Raw genomic sequence first — 14,891 nt, 5'->3', positions numbered from 1 at the left:
CAGTCTGCTCATTCTCCGCCTCTTCTCTCGGGTCTTGCCCCTTTCGCTCCCTGATTGGTTGGTGGGGCGAAGGGCCCGCCCCTTTATCGCGGGCCATTGGCCAGACCTGAGTTCCGGGGTCCGGCCCAGAAGGTGGCAGCGTTAAAGAGCCGAGCGGCAGTTCTGCTGGGCGGGTTGCGGCTGTGCTGGCTGCTGAGGTTGGGGCTACCCCCGGGGAGGCGAGCTATGGCCGCGGGCTTCTGGGCTCGGCTGCCGCTGCGGCTGTTGTTACTGGCGGCGGTGTCGCTGTGCGCGGGTGCCGAGGATGGCCGCTGCGACTACTACGAGGTGAGAGGCCCGAGTGCCTGCGGCAGCAGGAGCTGGGCCTGCCGCGAGGGAAATCGCAGCGGAGCTTGGCCTCAGCACCTGAGCCTAGCCAGCCAGGGGAGAAATGGGGAAGTGACCAGGGTGGGGGAAGGAGGAGGCGGCTGCACCCTGGCTCCACTTATTGCTTCCTGGGCAAGACATTTTCGGCTCTCCCTGAGGGACCCTTGGAAGGAAAGGGGCTCATCAGGGTGCAGTCCTGCGAAGGGCTGCTGGGGCTTTTCTCTGAGGGAAGGACCCGTGAGTGGTGAGGTAATGTCCTGTGTGAAGGTTTAAGGAAGTTGGACCCTGGACCACGGACTCATCACCCCCACCCCCAAGGCTTTTCATGCCTTCTCCCTGTCCTGTGGTTTGGGGTCCTACTGGTAGAAGTGGGGCTGGGCAAGAGCTATGGCATGTATAGTGATTAACAGCCCTATGGTGGGGGTCTTTGCCCACTGCCAGTTGTGCCCGGCAACCCAGCCCTCTATGCTCAATGTGCACCTCCTGCCCCATACTCACGATGATGTCGGCTGGCTCAAGACTGTGGATCAGTATTACTATGGAGGTAAGGAGAAATGGCTGTGAGGGACTAAACCAGGGGTCCAGTTTTCCAGGCTCTGGGTCACTGAGTCCCCATCATCCTCTGTCTTGGGGCTGAGAGAGAATGGGAGCCAGTGGCCAAAGACTTCTGCCCTCAGGGCTGACTAATGATCTGAGGTGGGAACCTCTCTTCCAGACTCCTTTGTAATATCTGCCCTCAGCTTCTTTCTCTCCCTATACTTTTTCCTTCATGATCTTACCTACTCCTATAGTTTCAGATTTCATTTCTAAGCAAATCAGAAAATCACAGAATCTGAGATAGGACGAATCTCAGAAGCCATCTAGGTTAACCCATACTTAAGAGAGAATCCCTTCTACAGTGCACCTGAGAAATGGTCATCCAGCCTGTTAGAAAATATCCAAAGAAGGAAAGCCTTCTCCCTTCAGAGGCTTCCCATTCTACTTTTGGATAACTCAATTTGAAAGCTTTTTCTGACACTAAGTCCAAGGTTGTCCCTTTGCAATTTCTATCCATTGCTTCTGTAACCTAGTGGGAGGAAAAGCAGGACTAATAATGCAGTAGCAGATCCACAAAATTTTTATATTTGCTAAGCATTTTATATAATTGCCCCATGACATGACTAGATGGGGTCAACACAAAGTATTTCTACCTCCAACCACTTTCCTGAGATCTAGTTACACATCCCTATCTACTTATGGAATATTCTGTCAGTACCTAAAACTGAACATATCCAACATTAAAATTCGTCGTTTCCCCACTCCAAACCTGCCTTTCTTCTTGGTTTTTTTGTTAATGCCATCTTAGGGTTCAAAAAGCACTTGCCTCACAATCTTGTGGGTTAGCTATCAAATTCCCACTTGTCTCCAAGTCTAGTATTCTTTTCATTAAGCCATATATTACCTTAGCAGTCACTGAATCTGTTAGCTTTGCCTCCTCTCCCTCTCCCAACATCACATTTGTTGGCAAGTCCTGATGCCAGGACTTCATCATATCTCTTTCAGCTGCCTCCTCCATGTACAGAGTCACACCCAGGGTCAATTCTCATTCCTTCTCACTTGGATTATTGTCTAATCTAACCAGTTTCCCTGGTTTTCAGTTTGTTCCCTTTGATCCATCTTTCTTATCTAGGTTCAAATTAATCTTCCTAATGCATTTCTTTGATCATATTTCTCTCTCCTGATGAAAAATCTTCAGTGGCTCTTTCAATGAAAGCCCAATATATGTTGACTCCCAGCCCTGTCTTATATTGCTCCATTTACGTACACTATTCTAGTCGAAGTGGACAATTTTTTACTCTTTCTTATCCCGTTGTTTCCATTCTCTGAATCTTGGCTCACTCCATCTCCACTGCCTAGAATGATCTATTCTCCCCTACCCACATTTTTTCTATCAAGCCTTCCTTTCATGATAACCACTCTACCCCTAGTTAAAAGTAGTCTTTCTTCCAAATTGTCTGTTTATCTGATTTCATTTCTATAGCCACTGTACCAAATATAGGTCGCTACCCACAGTAACTCTTTAAGAATATTTTAATAACGAAATTGCATTAAATGCCCACAGCTCAAAATAGCATCCAGCATGCCGGTGTGCAGTACATCTTGGACTCAGTGGTATCAGCTCTGCTGGCTAATAAGTCTCGTCGTTTCATCTATGTTGAGATTGCTTTCTTCTCCTACTGGTGGAACAAACAGACAGCCCAGAGGCAGCAGGAAGTGCGACAGTTGGTCTGCCAGGGTGAGGAGTGGGTGCTGCTCAGAAGGGTCCATGTCTTTCATAGAAAACCATCATGACCCAGAGTAGCCTGGCAACTTGGTTTCTACTCTAGGCTCTCTGCTGCCAGGCCTCACAGGGCAAGGGACAGGAGCTGGGGCCGCAGGCCTTCTTTGGGAGAACTCTTCTGACTATATTCTCTACTTCATAGGGAGGCTCCAGTTTGCCAATGGTGGCTGGGTCATGAATGATGAGGCCACCACATACTATGCAGCCATCATTGACCAGATGACTTTGGGGCTGAACTTCCTGAAAGATACCTTTGGGGACTGTGGTCGCCCTCGAGTTGCCTGGCATGTCGACCCCTTTGGCCACTCACGGGAGCAGGCTTCCCTCTTTGCTCAGGTCTGCCTCAATGTTCACTGATTCTTCATCTTGTTATCCCTTTCTGCTTGCTTACTCTTCTTTCCCTTCTCCAGAGGCTAGTGTTGGAAAGAACCTCTCAGTTCCTGACTTCTTTCTGATTCTCTCCTCATAGATGGGCTTTGATGGCTATTTCTTTGGCCGTCTGGATTATCAAGACAAGGAAAGGCGGAAGATTCAAAGGGAGATGGAGCAGGTCTGGAGAGCGAGTGTCAACTTACAGCCTCCTCATGCTGACCTTTTCACTGGTGAGAGTCTTTTCTCCATCTTGTCCCTAAAGGCTATTAGGCATTCACAGGACCAGGGAAGAGCTGGAGGTGGAAGAAGAAGAAGAAGAACTGGGAATAAGGGGCTGAGGGTAGGATAAGACCTTGAGTTGGGGGACCCTTGACCTGACCCTGACCTTTGTCCCTAGGTGTCCTGCCCAATGGCTACAGTCCACCCCTGAACTTCTGCTGGGATATGCTCTGCTCTGACTACCCACTGGTGGATGATCCAGATAGCCCAGAGTATAATGTAAAAGGGCTGATCAAGTACTTCCTGAACATCTCTGCTGTCCAGGTCAGACCTGTCCCTGGTTGTGAATCCTTACAAGTTGACAACCCCAGACAGCTAGGGATTAGTCCACATGGCTTTTGCCTTTTAGACCCAAGTTTCAAGTTTTCTTCATCTCCAGGGCTCCCTTCTAAGGCTTATGCTATCAGACTCTTTTCTTCTACTGCTTCAGGGAAAGCTGAACAGTACCAAGAACTGAGCCCATGCAGAAATCTTGGCCGGGGGTGGGGGAGGTTTGGGGTGGAGTGAGGAAGGGAGTGTTCCATTTTAGGCAGCAGCCCTGGCTCAAACCTAGAGATTGGGGTGAAGGTTGTGGCTCCCCAGGAGCAGGGTCAGTAGCTGAGGATTCCTGACCTGTCTCCATTGTGGTCTCCATTGTGCAGGCCCAATATTACCGAACCAACCATATCGTGATGACCATGGGCAGTGATTTCCATTATGAAAATGCCAATATGTGGTTCAAGAACCTGGATAAGCTGATTCAGTTGGTCAATGCTCAGGTATATCCATGTCAGTGGAAAAGGGAATGTCTTTGGGAGGTAAGGGGGGTAGCTGGGTGGAATGGGAGGCTAAGTCAGTGATCCTCCTGTCCTTGTTTCACAGCAAAGCAATGGAGGCTCCATCAACATCCTCTACTCTACCCCAGCCTGTTACCTGTGGGAGCTGAATAAGGCCAACCTTACCTGGTACTGGGAGGGGAGGAGATGGGGGAAAGGCAGGGATCCCTAGAGGTCCTAGGGCAGACACTCACTTGGACCCTACCTCCATGCCACAGGTCAGTGAAGCAGGATGACTTCTTCCCCTATGCAGATGGTCCTTATCAGTTCTGGACTGGCTACTTCACCAGCCGCCCTGCCCTTAAGCGTTATGAGCGCCTGAGCCATAAATTTCTGCAGGTGGGGGCCTGCTGGGGAGAGAGGAAGGTCCTATGAGAGGGAGAGGAAGATGAAGGCCTTCTAGGGAGGGGCCTTTGGGAAAGGGATAAGGATTTCTAGAAGGATGATGGGATGAATTCATTGGGGATAGCATGAAAGGATTAGAAGATCATTGTAAGAAAGTGGACAGGAATAAAGAAAGGTGGTTGGGGAAGATTTTTTCCTTTCTTCTCCTAGATCTCATAACTCCATCATTCATATCCTTTCCTCTTAGGTTTGTAACCAGCTAGAGGTACTGGCTGGGCCTGCAGCCTCAGTAGGATCCTATGGACAAGGGAGCAGTGCTAGGCTCAGTAGGTTATGGGATTCCTGGGAGGGGAAGCTGCTCCCTAAAACATGTTGGAAGAGCACCATCTTCCTCCCTCACCCCCAACTTTTTAGATCCCTGTGCCCATATGAACCATACTTGTGCCCCTTATGGTTCTCCCAGGACAAGCCATGGCCGTGGCCCAACACCATGATGCTGTCAGTGGCACATCAAAGCAGCATGTGGCCAATGACTATGCCTGGCAGCTGGCTGCAGGCTGGGAGAAATGCCAGGTATGGGGGTGATCTAAGATTGGACCAGTGGGGGACTGGAGAGACTAGAGAGAGGGTTTCTGTAATGGACAGACGGTCTTACCTCTTGCAGGTCCTGGTAAGCAATGCTTTGGCAAGCCTGGGGAACTCCAAGAAGGATTTTGTGTTCTGTAATCAGCTGAATATCAGTGTATGCCCGCTGAGCCAGACAGCCAACCATGTGAGTGGGACTGGCCTGGGCCAGGAAGGAGAAGGGGAGGAGAATGAGATGAACCGTCTCTGGGAGAGCAGGGAGACTGGGGCAGTTGGGCACAGGTGAACACTGAGGGCAAGGATGGGGTATGTGGTACAGACACCAGAACCCTGTTTGATCTCCAGTTCCAGGCCATTCTGTATAATCCCTTGGCATGGACCATCACCCAGACTGTGCGATTGCCTGTTGGTGCTTGGGCCTACCATGTGACAGATCCCAGTGGACAATCAGTGCCCAGCGAGGTATATTCTCTTATACTTTCTTTGACCCTTCCCCAACCACAACCCACTCAAAAAAAAAAAAAAAAAGCAAACCCTCTATCCTGGTCCCCACTGTTGCCTCAACTTTCCCTCTAGCTTCTTCTAGAACTTCTCTTAATCTCAGAGCCCAAATATATTATTTTCCCCTAGAATGCACAGCGTTAGAACATTAGTGTCTAAGTGTTAGCCCTTTTTAAAGACTATTTGTCCAGCAAGCTTGAGGATAAGGGAGACAAAGAAGCTGCCTCCTTGTACCTCCATTTCTCTTAACTAAACAGTGGCTGTTATAAATAAAAGTTAACCTTGGAGACTTTATACCAAATTTATAAGTATTTATTAGTAAAGAGAAAGAGAAATAAGATTTCTAGCCTGTGTAATTAAAAGTCCCCAGGGTAGAGGTTGTAAGTCATGGTTCCTGGATTCGGATGGCCTGCTAGGCTACTTGCCAGAGATTGCTTACTTAGCTAAGCACTGGCTTGCCAGCAAAAGAGCTCCTTTCACAAGACTGAAAAATGGCAGAGAGGAAGACCCAGCCTACTTCACACACTGGCTTTTTAAGCTCAGTCTACACCCTTCCCTTAAGATTTTCTAATTGTCCAGGGTTTCACTTCAGTCATATCCCTTGATTACTGCAGGTCAGGAATCTCACCTGTGATGCTGGCAAATTAAGACACATGACTCTGTGACCCCTATTAGGTGAGACTTCCCAGATCTGGTGGTCCCCTTTATATTTAATTCATATGTGACCCTGTTTCTCTCCCCAGGTTATTGATGTATCAGCTGAAGGATCAGAGAATTCCCCTCGTGAGCTGATTTTCCCAGCTTCAGCCCCTCCTCTTGGCTTCAGCATCTATTCAGTGACTCGTCTGCCTAGCAGAACACTCCAATTCAGGGATTGTTGTTCACCTCCTGTGGCCCAGAGTTCTGGCCCTCTGGTCATCCAGAATGAGGTGAGCTTTGGAAAGTGGGAAATAAGAATGGGAGATAATGGGAGATACTTTCTAAGATCGATCAGAGCTGGGGGGAAGGAGAGAAATTTTGGTTCTCAGGAGATACACCCTCATCTCAGAATCCCAGAATTGGAGAGTCGAAAGGAGCCTCAGTGACTATCCAGTCCAACTCATGCCTGAGGTGCCTTCTGCAAGGTCCTCCCTCCAACCCCTAGTTTGGATGACTCTGTTCAATTCTGGACACTGGTAGACTGGAGAGTGTTTAAAGAAAGGCAATCAGGATGGTGAAAGACCTTTAGGAAGAATAGCTCTGTTGACTAGACTTGTTTAATCTAGAGAAGAGAGACTCCAGTATAAAGTATTTAAAAAGCTATCATGTGGAAAAGGGATTAGATATTGTTGGTTCCAGGAGGATAGAACAAGAAACTTTGGATAGAAGTAACAAAGAAGCAGAATTAGACTTGTCTAGATAAAATTCCTAACAACATTGTCTAATAAAAATAGACTAGGCTACCTTTGGAGGGGAATGGGGCCCTTTTTCTCTTCTTCCTCCTTCTTAGAGGTGGGTATGTGATTGTGGAGATATCTTTCAAGTAGGGCTTGGGTTAGAGGTCCTTTTCATCTTTCCTATTCTGGGATTATGTGATTCCATTCCACCCTATCCTTTCTAAGCTTTCTCACATGTCTTTCTGTCTGTTCAGCACCTCCGGGCTATATTTGATCCAAATACTGGGTTTCTTCAGGAGATTGAAAATCTTGACCTGGGATTGTCATTGCCAGTCAGTCAGTCCTTCTATTGGTAAGTGTGAAATGGAGAGAAGGTGATCCAGGGGCTTTTGATGAGATAACCTGGGATGCAAGGTGATGAAAGAAATCAGTCTAACTGTTTCTCCCTATATGTCTTCTCTCCCCCAGGTATAATGCCAGCACTGGGGACATTAATCATCCACAGGCCTCTGGTGCCTACATCTTCAGGCCAGCCAAAACAAAACCATTTCCTCTGAGACACTGGGCTAATACTCGCCTAGTGAAGGTATAAAGGAGGGTATGGCTTCTTTGCCTTGCAATATCATATTCCAACCCCTTTATTGCTTGAATGTGGAAGCTGCTAAATCTTGTAGTTGATCCTGACTGTGGTTTCATAGTATTTGAATTATTTCTTTATGGCTGTTTCGAAATATTTTCTCTTCAACTTGGGAATTCTGGAGTTTGACTAGAATATTCTTAGGAGTTTTCATTTTGGGATCTCTTTCAGGAGATGATCAGTGAATTCTTTCAATTTTTATTTTATTCTCTGGAACTGAGCTATCTGGGCAGTTTTCCTTGATATTTTTTTTTTAAATATGAGGTCTAGGCTCTTTCTTTGTCCAGGGCTTTCAGGTAGTCTAATCATTATTAAATTATCTATTCTTAATTTACATTCCAGGTCAGTTGTTTTTCCAATGAACTATTTCACATTTTCTCCTATTTTTTTCATTTTTTTGGCTTTGTTTTATTGTTTCTTGAAATCCATAGAATCATTAGCTTCTACTTAACCAGTTCTAATTTTTAAGAAATTATTTTCTTTAGTGAATTTTTGTGTCTCTTTTTCCATCTGGCTTATTCATTTTTCAAGGGATTCTTTTCTTCAATGAATTTTTATGCCTCTTTTATTGTTAGACCAATTCTGTGTTCTAAGATGATATTTCCTTCAGAATTTTTTTGTACCTCTTTTACCAAATTGTTAATTCTCTTTTCATAATTTTCTTTCATCACTGTCATTTCTTTACCTAATTGTCCCTTTACCACCCTTAACCTTTCTTTAACTCTTCTAGGAATTCTTTTTGGACTTTGATCTAGTTAGGCTTTGTAGCTGTTTTCATTCCTATTGTTATTTTCCTCTGGGTTTATGTCCAAGTCTTCTCTGCCACTTTTTATAGTCAAATTCTTTTTTTGTTGTTGTTGATTTCTCTTTTTTCCAGCCTATTTCTTGACTTTGAACTTTATTTTTATTTTTTTGTTTGTTTTGTTTTTTACATTTTTAAACCCTTAACTTCTGTGTATTGTCTCATAGGTGGAAGAGTGGTAAGGGTGGGCAATGGGGGACATGTGACTTGCCCAGGTTCACACAGCTGGGAAGTATCTGAGGCTGGATTTGAACCTAGGACCTCCCGTCTCCAGGCCTGACTCTCAATCCACTGAGCTACCCAGTTGCCCCTTGACTTTGAACTTTATGTTAAAGTTGGGTTCTTCCTGCCTGGGTGGGGAGGCACTGTATCAAGTTTCAGACTCTTTCATGTTGCTCTTTTCAGAACTAGTTCTAGAGGTCTGTGAGTTTTTTGTGCTTCCAAGTCTGTGTTATTTGTGTGGTTACTGTTGTCTTAGTCAGTGCTCTGATCTTTACCCAGGAAGGCCCCCTGCTCCCCTGCAGCCTTAAGTGCTTGTGCTCCTTTCTGCTTTGGTCTTGTGACCAGGGTCTCTACTCCTTTGTGACTTCTCTGCAATGGAACTATGAATGAGTAACAGAGTTTCTAATTGATGCCAGCTGTACTCAGTGCCAGCAGAGGGTCCCCTGTAATTGCTTTCTGATCAGTTGTCTGATTCCCCTCCTGTCTTTTGGCTGAGAGTTCTCCAAGCTGCTTCTGCAGCACTACTGCCCTTAAGGAGCTTACCTTCTGCTCAGGTGATACAACATATTTACTATAAATAAATGATGGGTATTTAGAAAGTGAGGAGCTGTTTGACGTAGCTGAGAACTGACCTTGGAGTAAGGGGTGACGGGTTCAAGTCTAACCTCATATAGACTGTGTCACCCTGGACAAGTCCCTTAACTTCTCCCACCGTTCTTTCAGACTGAGTTATAGATCACTCGCTGAGTAGCTTTAGTAGAAGGGCTTTCCTTATACTAGTGAAATCATTGTGATTTAAACATAAAGTCCAAAGTCAAGAAGTAGGCTAGAAAATTTCACTATGATAACCAGTGAAAGATCTGGTTTAAAGAAAAAAATATATTTTGGGGGATGCATAAAGTATTGTGGTGAGGACTAGGGAAATCAAGACAGGCTTCCTAGAGGAAGTCATGCCTTTAAGGGAGCTGGAGCTTCCAAGAGCTACAGATGAGAAGGGAGACCTCACCAACCATGCAAAAATATGGATGTGGGAAATGGCATGTTCAGTATGTAGACTGACCAGCAGTAAGTAGACTGACCAGTTAGGCCACAACTTTGAGCTTCAGAAGGGGAGTTATGTGGAACAGCCTCCTGATAATATCAAACTGCCCACCACAGCCAAAGCCAAACTGTTGCCTCTTTTTTTTTTTTAAACCCTTACCTTCTGCCTTGGAGTCAATATTGTGTATTGGCTCCAAGGCAAAAGAGTGGTAAGGGTAGGCAAAGGGGGTCAAGTGACTTGCCCAGGGTCACACAGCTGGGAAATGTCTGAGGCCAGATTTGAACCTAGGACCTCCCGTCTCTAGGCCTGGCTCTCAATCCACTGAGCTACCCAGCTGCCCCCCAAACTGTCGCCTCCTGATTCCTGGAAGTGAGGCCTGGCAACCAGCTTCTTTGGCTGCTGTAAGTGTACACCCTTATGGATCTTGCAGACCACTGATCTCTTTCAGATCTTTTTCAAATAAACTCTTGTCTTGCAGTGGAAGCTGGCTTTTAAAATTAAATATAAATCTTTATATTGGTGTTTAGTCAATCTCATTTTATTAGATTTGTCTCTAAACTGACCTGTCAAAGTGGTGCTTTTTTTTTAAGATTCTGAATCTGTCTTCTCTGTTAGCTATTACTCCAAATTTGTGTCATTTCTAATTTCGTAAGAATTATGTCTTTTTTTTAAAACCAACTCTCTAAGAATTAATAGTCCATATAGGTTCCAAGGCAGAAAAAGCAGTAAATATCTGAGGGCAAACTTGAGCCCAGGTCTTCCTATCTCTAGCTCTGGCTCTCAATCCACTGAGTCACTTTACTGTCCCCATATTATCTATATCTTTAAGTCATTGTTAGATATGTTAAATAGCAAAGGGGCCAGATTAGATCCTAAGGGCACTCCATTAGAAACTTCTGTTCTTACTGACATCGAACCATTAATAATGATGTTTTAGGACTTCCCACACAACTGGTTCTGAATCTCATTATAATGTTTCTTAGCTCTCATTTCCCCATCTTGTAGTTTATGTGAGCCTGTGACTTAATTTGTTAAGGCTTTTCTTTCTTTCTTTCTTTCTTTCTTTCTTTCTTTCTTTCTTTCTTTCTTTCTTTCTTTCTTTTTTAAACCCTTGCCTTTTGACTTAGAATCAATACTAAGAATTGGTTCCAAGGCAGAAGAGCAGTAAGGGTTAGGCATGAGAGGTAAGTGACTTACCCAGGATCACAAAGCTCGGAAGTATCTGAGACCAGGTTTGAACCCAGGACCTCCTGTCCCTAGGCCTGACTCTCAGACCACCGAGTTACCTAGCTCCCTCTCCTTAAGGTTTTTTTAAGGTGCTAGCCTTTTCTCCTTATTCATTTGAGATTTCATTGCCCAATTAACTTGGGTTTTTTTTGGTCCTTTTCAGTCTAAAGGTGATTCTCCTTGGCAGAAAAAAGAAGCAGGATAAAAGTTATTGAGTTAATCCCTTGTGTACCCACATTAGACTCTTCCTCCTTTGATGAACTCTTTCTCTTCGGGCTTTGAGAACATCATTCTTTACAGTCACCCATCCTTCATGGGATGGATGCCCCTTAGAGGATTTTAGGTGGGGGCAGGTTGGAAAGGCCTGGTGGGAGGTGGAGCCTTTGGAAGGCATCAGGCGGTGGAGAGGTGCTCAGAGCTGGCTGGAGTGAGCCCTTTCTGCCCTGATCATGCCCTTCTTCACCCTCCCCCCCCCAGAAAGCCCTGGTGCAGGAAGTGCATCAGAATTTCTCTGCCTGGTGCTCCCAGGTGGTGCGGCTGTACCCTGGACAGCGGCACTTGGAGCTGGAGTGGACGGTGGGGCCTGTGCCCATTAGGTGAGTGGAAGGAGAAAGGAGGGGATGAAAGTGAGGAAGGGAGTGGTGGTGGGCCTGCGTCTGATCCCCATCCTCCTCCCTCCAACAGGGACGGATTCGGGAAAGAGATCATCAGCCGCTTTGACTCCCAGTTGAAGACCAATGGACGTTTCTACACTGACAGCAATGGCCGGGAGATCCTGGAGAGGAGGTAGGAGCCTTTCTAGCCCTTCCCTCACACATCTTGCTGTCCTGCCCTGCTCCAGGCTAAGGGCCCAATACAGTAAGGGTGACAGGGTTGTGGTCTGGGGTCAGAAAAGCCGGCCACTGTATGACTGTAAACTGGCTGGGACCCATTTGGGTCATCTGTTCTGAGGCCCCTGCAATGGTCCATCCACGCTCCTGCACACCCTTGCTTCAGCTTTTCTCTCCAGCCTTATTTGCATTATGCCCCTTCACACTCCCCTGCCTTTTAGCTAAACCTGCCACAGGGTGCACCATCTTCTACCTCTGCTGGGCCTTTGTACCCCCTGGACCTAGCACCAGATCGAGTTGGAATGCTTGGCATTTCACACCCACTTGACACTGGGCCCAACCTGTTTTCTTTCTGTTTTTTTTTTTTTTTTTTTTTTTTAACTATTTTCTTCCATCTTAGAATCAATGCTGTGTATTGGTTCTAAGGCAGAGCGTCAGGAAGGGCTAGGCAATGGGGATTATGTGACTTACCCAGGATCATACAGCTATGAAGTGTCTGAGGTCAGGTGTGAGCCCTGGACGTCCTGTCTCTGGGCCTGGCTCTCCATCCACTGAGCCATCCAGCTCATCTCCTCCCCCCCCCCTCCCTTCTTAGGCCTTCTTACTGTCCTTCCAACATTCCTCCCCCTGCAAATATTCACCGGCTGCTCTCCCCCCTCACCACTACCGTTAGGAATCTCTGGTGTCCTGAGCATCTCTTAAATGCAGCTTTTCACACATTTGCCCACATTCGGCATTACTTTGTATATACTCGAAACCTATCTAGATGGTCTTCCCAGAGAGATGGCTTTGTTCTCTGTCTTTGTATCCCCAGTATGTGGCCCACACCTGCACTCAGAGTCCTTCCAGAAAGGCTTCTCTGACGGACGGCTCTTGTGGTCTCGAACCCTGGCAATAGGAAGCAAGGCCTGGAGTGACTGATAAATAACCTTGGCTTGTCCCACCCTCCACAGGCGGGATTACCGGCCCACCTGGGACTTTAAGCAGACCGAGCCCGTCGCTGGAAACTACTACCCCGTCAGCAGCCGCATCTACATCACGGTAACCCCTGGTGCCCCTCGCCCTCAGGGTGGCCCAGCCACTGAGGGCGGCCCTTGAAGTCAAAAAGGAAAGCTGGTCACTTGGGCCTCCTCCTCTCAGGAAGGGTTCCCCTTGGCTGCTCTGGCCCATCCTCTCTGGGGTGACCTCCCTGCTCCGTGTTTGGATCTTGTGTGCTGACATGGCACGTCACAATCCTCCTCGAAGGGCTGTCTTTGTGGTGCAAGTGCTTCCCACAGTGCCAGGCACAGAGAAAGATGTAATAAATGCTCATTAACTGACTGATTAGTCTGTGGGCCTGGGGGGGGGCGTTCCTAGCCTCTGGGGAGCTGGAAGCGGGCAGGCCGAGGCTGGCTTGGAGCAGCGGCTCTCCCGGAAGGAGTCCTCCTCACTCCGCCCCCCTCTCGCCCCCAGGACGGGCAGGTCCAGCTGACGGTGCTGACAGACCGGTCCCAAGGGGGGAGCAGCCTGAGGGATGGGTCCCTGGAGCTGATGGTGAGTTAGGGAGAAGGAGATGGGGGGCCAGGGCGGGAAGGGGTCGTTGGCACCCCTCGGCGCCCCCAAGGCCGATGCCCCAGCGTTCCCGCAGGTTCACAGGCGACTGCTTGTGGATGATGACCGTGGTGTGGGGGAGGCCCTGCTGGAACCCGGGGACGAGCCCGGCACGGGGCTGGTGGTGAGGGGCAGACACCTGGTGCTCCTGGACACCGTGGAGGCAGCGGCGGCTGGGCATCGCCTCCAGGCTCAGAGGGAAGCTCTGGCCCCCCAGCTGGTGCTGGCCTCCTCGGGGCAGGACGTCCCCCACAGCCCAGGGAGCCCCGCACGCACACAGGTGAGAGTGTGGCCGAGCCCTAGGGGGGCGGGGAGGGGGCTCAGCCAGGGAGGGGCCTCTGCCCCACGGACCCACCCGTCATCCCTCTGTGCCAGTTCTCCGGACTTCGCAGAGAGCTGCCCCCTGCTGTGCACCTGCTGACCCTGGCCCTGTGGGGCCCCAGCACGGTCCTGCTGCGCCTGGAGCACATCTTTGAGCGCGGCGAGAGCAGAGCCCTCAACCTGTCCCAGCCCGTGACCGTGGACCTGCAGGTCAGTAGAGGAGAGGGAGCAAGAGAAGGGCCGGCCAGGGGAGAGGCCCCCCTCAGCCAGCCTCTCTTTGGTCTCTCAGGATCTCTTCTCAGCCTTCACCATCAGCCGCCTAGAGGAGACCACTCTGGCCGCTGACCAGCTGCTCTCCAAGGCCAGCCGGCTCCAGTGGAGGACCAGCACGGGAGGTACTGGGGGAGGCGGGGGCAGAAAAGCTGCCTGGGGCCCTCTCCCTGGGGAGCCCCAGCAGGGTGGCCAGATGGGGGGTCGGTGGGGAGGACTTTGTGCCAAAGGAGGCCCCCCCGGAGCTGGGGCTGAGGCGTGGCCTCCCTGTGGTCTCCCTTTCCCAGGCCCTGCCCGCCCCCAGCCAGCCCCCTTCCTGGACCCCTCGGCGGTCACTCTGCAGCCCATGGAAATCCGCACCTTCCTGGCCTCTGTCACCTGGAGCGAGGCAAGGGACGGATGAGGAGGCCTGAGCTGGCCTGAGCTGGCCGGACCAGAAGGAACTCACCAAAACTGTGAAAGTGCCCACCTGTGGCCCTCTGCGGGTGTTAGGAGACGGGGACAGGAGAGGGGGTGCTGCTCTTAGTTAGAGAACCTAACTCTTCCCACGAGACCCTCCAGCAGAGGCATCTGGGACTAGAGAACCGCCATCGCCCCCTTATCCGCCTGATCCCCCTCTCTGGCCTGCCTGGCTGAACTAGAGGTGCAAAGCAGAGCGGAAGAAGGGATCTGGACTCCACACCCAACTGGCCTTCCTTCTTCCCTCTCCTCTCCCCTCCTCCCCCACCCAGAAACAGATCAGGTCCAAAGGACCAGAATGTAGGTATTCTGGCTCCTCATCTCTTCCTCCAGCCCTTCACCATGAAAGGAATTCAGTCTTCTTACTGGGAAGGCCTGAACCAACAATGCACTGATAAATATATATATTTTTAAACCCTTAACTTCTGTGTATTGGCTTCTAGGTGGAAGAGTTGTAAAGGGTGGGCAATGGTGGTCAAGTGACTTGCCCAGGGTCACACAGCTGGGAAGTTTCTGAGGCCGAATTTGAACC

The 14,891-nt window shown here is 48.8% G+C and overlaps 1 protein-coding gene across 1 annotated transcript; it reads left to right on the top strand.

The window, feature by feature from the left end:
- The first annotated feature begins 173 nt into the window (after positions 1 to 173).
- On the top strand, positions 174 to 14,315 carry MAN2B1 (mannosidase alpha class 2B member 1). The gene is made up of 24 exons (XM_044670261.1): positions 174 to 327; positions 808 to 910; positions 2,468 to 2,641; positions 2,829 to 3,022; positions 3,156 to 3,288; positions 3,456 to 3,601; positions 3,979 to 4,095; positions 4,199 to 4,281; positions 4,371 to 4,491; positions 4,745 to 4,823; positions 4,961 to 5,070; positions 5,162 to 5,269; positions 5,428 to 5,544; positions 6,327 to 6,512; positions 7,214 to 7,311; positions 7,428 to 7,545; positions 11,367 to 11,485; positions 11,574 to 11,675; positions 12,673 to 12,760; positions 13,172 to 13,252; positions 13,347 to 13,589; positions 13,685 to 13,840; positions 13,920 to 14,025; positions 14,188 to 14,315. The coding sequence occupies exons 1-24, from the start codon at positions 226 to 228 to the stop codon at positions 14,301 to 14,303; spliced, it is 3,000 nt and encodes a 999-aa protein (XP_044526196.1). The 5' UTR covers positions 174 to 225; the 3' UTR covers positions 14,304 to 14,315.
- The last annotated feature ends 576 nt before the right edge of the window (positions 14,316 to 14,891 follow it).

This window comes from Gracilinanus agilis, chromosome 1 (assembly GCF_016433145.1).
Source record: "Gracilinanus agilis isolate LMUSP501 chromosome 1, AgileGrace, whole genome shotgun sequence".
Taxonomy (NCBI): domain Eukaryota; kingdom Metazoa; phylum Chordata; class Mammalia; order Didelphimorphia; family Didelphidae; genus Gracilinanus; species Gracilinanus agilis.
This window is presented reverse-complemented; position numbering and strand designations above follow the sequence as displayed.

Coding starts and splice junctions, on each gene's coding strand:
- MAN2B1 (XM_044670261.1), top strand. CDS start 226: ATGGCCGCGGGCTTCTGGGCTCGGCTGCCGCTGCGGCTGTTGTTACTG. Junction 911..2,467: donor GGATCAGTATTACTATGGAG/GTAAGGAGAAAT, acceptor AAATGCCCACAG/CTCAAAATAGCATCCAGCAT. Junction 3,289..3,455: donor TCATGCTGACCTTTTCACTG/GTGAGAGTCTTT, acceptor CTTTGTCCCTAG/GTGTCCTGCCCAATGGCTAC.